This window comes from Pteropus vampyrus, unplaced genomic scaffold, assembly GCF_000151845.1.
Source record: "Pteropus vampyrus isolate Shadow unplaced genomic scaffold, Pvam_2.0 Scaffold1, whole genome shotgun sequence".
NCBI lineage: Eukaryota > Metazoa > Chordata > Mammalia > Chiroptera > Pteropodidae > Pteropus > Pteropus vampyrus.
This window is the reverse complement of record NW_011888782.1, coordinates 21,377,838-21,383,096: the sequence shown is the minus strand read 5'-3', so window position 1 is coordinate 21,383,096 and position 5,259 is coordinate 21,377,838. Positions and strand designations below refer to the sequence as shown.

General features: G+C 44.6%; 1 protein-coding gene across 1 annotated transcript in view; it reads left to right on the top strand.

The window, feature by feature from the left end:
* Positions 1 to 495: 495 nt before the first annotated feature.
* SCN11A (sodium voltage-gated channel alpha subunit 11) overlaps positions 496 to 5,259 on the top strand; it is a 66,883-nt gene continuing 62,119 nt past the window's right edge. The window contains exons 1-3 of the mRNA XM_011355179.1: positions 496 to 762; positions 4,043 to 4,161; positions 4,710 to 4,814. Coding sequence (XP_011353481.1) covers positions 496 to 762; positions 4,043 to 4,161; positions 4,710 to 4,814 — 491 coding nt within the window. The remainder of the gene's footprint in view (positions 763 to 4,042; positions 4,162 to 4,709; positions 4,815 to 5,259) is intronic.

Below are 5,259 nucleotides of genomic sequence, written 5' to 3'. Positions count from 1 at the left end.
TTTCCGTTCCATTCCATTTTAAGAACTTTGCTGACCAAACGTGAGAAAAGACCTATGTGCTTAGTTTTGATTCTGCAACCCATAGCCATGGGCCACTCAATTGCTTATTACTTCCTCTCCTCTGCACACTGTGCCACTTGTCTACCATCTGCAAACCTCACTTCAGCAGTTCAGCTGGTTATCTTACTGTCTTGATCTATGCTTTGGTCTCAATTTTAGAGACTTGGCTTCTTCTGCCCCTTGTTCCCAAACTCAACTCCCTTCTTATCCCCAGATCCTCCAGGAATGATGCCCTGCTTTGGTCTTGCCTGTGCCCAGTGTTCCTGCTATATTCATGGTGGTGGGCACGCCTTCTGACCTGTCCCATATCGAATAAGCTCCCAAGCCCTTTCACCTCAGTCTTTGGGAGTGGAATCCCAGAGCAGGCTGTGTGATTTCTACCTTGCAGAGCTCTCTGAGGATCTGCCACTGCTTGTCTCTGTCCTAAGGGTGAAGATGGATGACTGGTGCTACCCAGTGATTTTCCCAGATGCGCGGAATTTCCGCCCCTTCACTTCTGACTCTCTGGCTGCAATTGAGAAGAGGATTGCCATCCAAAAGGAGAAAAAGGAGCTCAAAGACCCGACAGCAGCAGAACCCCAGCCTCGACCTCAGCTTGACCTGAAGGCCTCCAGGAAGTTGCCCAAGCTCTATGGTGACATTCCCCATGAGCTGATAGCGAAGCCCCTGGAAGACTTGGACCCATTCTACAGAAACCATAAGGTAGTTCCATGGGGAATTCTAGCGTGCTACTATAACTGGTGGTACAAAGATCTCCAAACATCAGTCTTGGGGTTCGCAGAGTGCAGGCCATGCTTCTCTGTTGCTGTCACCCCGTCATTGCCTTCGTAATCCTGAGAACTCTTTTTAGCTCTCATTTTCTCTGTGCAATGCATGATTGGAGAAGAGCATGAAGACTAGGGCCACAGGAAGGCTAAAAAGAGAGCAGAGAAAACATAAAATGTTTTAGGAAAGAGGACTGGACTAGCCGTCAGAAAAGTTGGGTGTAGGCCGTTTCAGGTGATTGGCTTTATGACTTTGGGTAAATCACTTCGTTAATCCTCATTTTTTCTAATCTGGAAAATGGGAATAATGCCTGCTTTCCCTACCTTACAGCATAGACATTTTATGGAAGCATTTTATAAATAGTAAAGCATTAATCCTTCATACCAGTATGAAGGATTAATGTCGCTCTCCAGAAATGTCCAGTTCAGCAAGAAGAGTTTACCTCAAAAACTTTTTAGAGTTTACTTCTAAAAAGCCTTAGGAAATAGGCTGTTATTAGACTTATGAAGGTCAGAGTCCTACACCAACACTAGACACATAATCAGAGCTCAGTAAATGAAATCTGAGAATATGGTAATCATGTGGGCACATGCAGATTATATATAAATCCCACGTCGATATTGCGATAGGCTTGCTATTTCATTCACTTGGATGTAGTTCTTGCAGGGAAATTCTAGTAAAAGTTCTTTAAAGGGGCTCTTGCATGAGGAAATGTGAGCTCTGGGCTCCTCTGATGGCTGTTTGAAAGCCTGAGGCAGTGAAAACAGTCCTCTGCAGACCATCCTTTTAGGAAAGGCTGAGAAAACCTTGCCCCTATCACCTTACTATGTGATCTAGCAGAGAATGGGAAACCCTCCTCACCAGACTGAGGTCAGGGAGGAAGGAGGTGGGGGAGTTTGAAGGAAGTCCTAGAAAATGTGGGATACTGAGAGCATCCTTTGCTAGAAACCATGAGAAATCCATCTCTCCAAAGAAAGATTGCCTAGTTTGTATGTCCTTGAATTGGAATAGATTTAGGGCTGCCAGGCGAAGTGGGGACTGTGTGTATGGAGGAAAGCGGGGTATGAATGAGAAGGACAAGAAAAGGGAAGAGAGATGAAGGAACAAAAATACTCCAATATTTCTCTTTCTCCTTATGCCCCAGAATTCCAGGGCTTCTTGGAGGCAGAGTTGTTGAATGTGGCTTAACTGCTGGAGGCCTCCTTTTACCTCAAGCTGGATAGGAGGACACCTGTGAGGGAAGGACTGTTCCCTGTTATGGACAGTCCTGGGAGGACAGGCTCTGTTCTAGCCTGAGTGGATATTCTAGAACCATCTCTTTTCAGCCTGGGTCCTCCCTTTAAATCAGAACATATGGTATTTGTTTAGAGCTCTGCACACCCATGACCTCACACGACCAGTGCCCTCGGCAGTCATGTGAGGTACGTATGGTAGCGGTTAAATACCTTACAGGTAAGGAAACCATAGACTTGATGGGAAGTGGCTTATGCTAGGTCAAATATCTAGTAAGGGGTGGACCTGGGACTCAAACCCAAGGGCTCTCACTATGGTCTCAGGCCACTTCCTTTCTTTAGAAGCTTCCATTTTGAAGAACTACAGGGAAAGAGGTGGCGATGTGTCAGCAAGCAGACAGAAGGAGCTGGTACCTATCATTTTAATCATTAAAACCCTGGCAAGTGTTGTTAACAACACTATTAGTTGAAAATTTTAAAGCAGTCAGAGGAGACATGAATAAAATATCAAAATCAAAGGGCACAGAAACAGAGCCATTTCATGCCACCTGTTAATTTGGAGTGACCTGCCTCAAGGAAAGGTTTACTCTGTGCCCTAAAATTGTCTTTCTATCCAAAGAAAGGGCACAGAATCCCCAAGGTGGGTCTCAGGCTCCTGAGCTCATGGTTTTTAAAGAACCCTGTGGCCCATTTCATTTTGTTACGGAAGCAACAGAAAATATCCTAGCCTACATGTGTCCCTGCAGCCTAGTGGTCAGCAGATACGAGTCAGCTCCAGCGACTCAGTGAGTGAAGGGTGATGGTTGGCGGTGGCTGAAGTCCTGGTACTTGGACCTTGGTGACAAGGCCTGCTATCTCGGACCTTGATGACAAGGCCTATCTTTCCTGTCTGAGAACATGCCAGATTGCATGTCAAGTAGTACTTTTTGCAAATCTGAAAGGAACAGTGACCCAGGGAGACAGGAATGACTCTTGTTCTGTGAAGGCTTTTGTAGCTAACAGCCTTAAGGACACATAAAAAGACAGCTCTATTAAACTTCAATGGAAAAAGGGAGATCTGGGGTGAAAGTTAGAAGCCTGTGAGTGAAAACTGTTGTCCAGGGCCTGCTTCCTTCCCAGAGCCCAGGAAGATGTGCTAGGAGGAAGCGGGCACAAGTTCAGTGTTCTTCAAAGGGGCCCGACTGAGCACTTGGTAGGGGACAGTGCACCATTTGGCAGGTCTGTCCTGGTTTTGGCATCTATGGACTTACCCACGAAAGCCAGTAGAGCCTCCAGTCATTGTGATAAACAAGCAGAAACACCCACATGTCTTTCCAGATGCCTTCTGTAGGGCTTCTTCTGCCAGCTGAGAACCATAGGCAGATTTGCCCCTATGTCCATGGGGGGAACTGGAGAGAGAGCAGGTCTGGAAACTTTGATGACTTTTTATTGAAGATCCTCAAAGTTAGAATTGATTGGCAGACTATATCATGTAGAACTGCTGAAGCATAACTATATGGACTCTCTAGGTCCCTGACTATTCTAAGATTCATTACGAAGTTTTCGTTAGTAATCAAAATAATTTAAAATAAGCTGCTGAATGTGACTGTTCAATTCATTTTCATCTTTTCAAGTTCTCTTCTAGTTCTTGTCTGTGTAAATACATACCATGGAGTACAATATAAAGAGCTTTGTTTCTCCAATTATTACTCTTCACCCCTATTTTTTTATTTGCAGGGCCCATTGTGCTCCATCTCTGGGCCTCCATAGTATTCTACTGGGTGAACAATCCACAGCTCTATACTTATCTTGGGGCTCTGAGTGAGACCCGGGCCACACGGGGACATCTGTTGGTTTCCAGAGTCACTGTGTTGGCTGGTCAGAAGGTACTTCAGACTTCAGAGTGACAGCTCTCCAATGGTCCCACTGAATTTTCTCTAAATGAACTCATGATGAATATTGTTTAATCACTACATGTAATTCCCATTGTGTTTGTTCTTTTGCAGACATTTATGGTGTTGAACAAAAGGAGAACAATCTATCGCTTCAGTGCCAAGCGCGCCTTATTCATTTTTGGGCCTTTCAATTCAATCCGAAGTTTAGCCATTAGAATCTCGGTGCATTCATATCCTTTTGTTGCATATTTTACTAAGTCCAGGTCATGGGAAAAGTGCACGAGCAGAGCCCCAGGGTGTTCCCATGTTTGTTGAGTAGAAATAGCTCATTTTTTCAGCGCCTCCTGGCTGCCCCCAAAGCTCAGCAGTGTCCTTCCACTCTACCACTTCCAAACCACCTACCTCACTGAAACATCACCTGCCTTTCACTTGGCAGCTTTGAGGCCCCAGGATCCCAGAGCAGGGGCCAGGCCCTGCTCACACCACACAGCACTAGCAGAGGCCTTCCACATGTCCGACTGTCTGAGACTCACAAAAGGTGGTTCTTTGCTTCCAGGCGGGGCAGCTCTGCAATATAATTTGTACTCCGGTGCTCCCTATGGGCTCGGGCTCACACTCCACTGAGAACCCAGCCTTGCTGGCCTCCTCCTTTTGTTCCATCCTCTTTCCCTTTTTCCAACTCCAGGGTGCACTCCTCTACTAAATCGCTTAAATAAAAATCCCCGTCTTAGGCTGCATGCCGTCCTGCAATGTACCTGCCTTAACGGATGCTGGTCACATTATTCAGCATGTTCATCATTTGCACTGTCATCATCAACTGCATGTTCATGGCTGCAGCTCGTGGTGGGAAGAACAACAGTAGTATAGAGACCGACCGTGCTGAGTAAGTGTCTGTCCTGAGTTTTTCAGCAAATACACCTAAAAGAATTATAACTACACCAGAGTTTAGATATATAGAGAAAAGAAAAGTCGCCCATAATCCCAACTCCCCCAACACAAATGCTGGCAGAATCAGTTTTGGTTTTGTATATATATTTTTAAGAGTGTCTTTAAAGATCTTTCTAAATTACATTGGTAATGAACAGTACACGTACAAATTTTATGTCAGCTTTAAGTGGTTTTCTTTATGCTTACATAAGCTTTGTAGGAATCAGTTTTAATGGCTACATATTATTTTGTCAGATGAATAAACCATAAGTTACTTAATTATTCTAGTATTTTACTACTACAAATAGCATTGCAATGAGCATCTTTTTGGTAAAGCTACTTTAAAAAAATTATTTTCTTAGGATAGAGTCTTAGAAATGGGTTTACTGGATCAAAAGGTA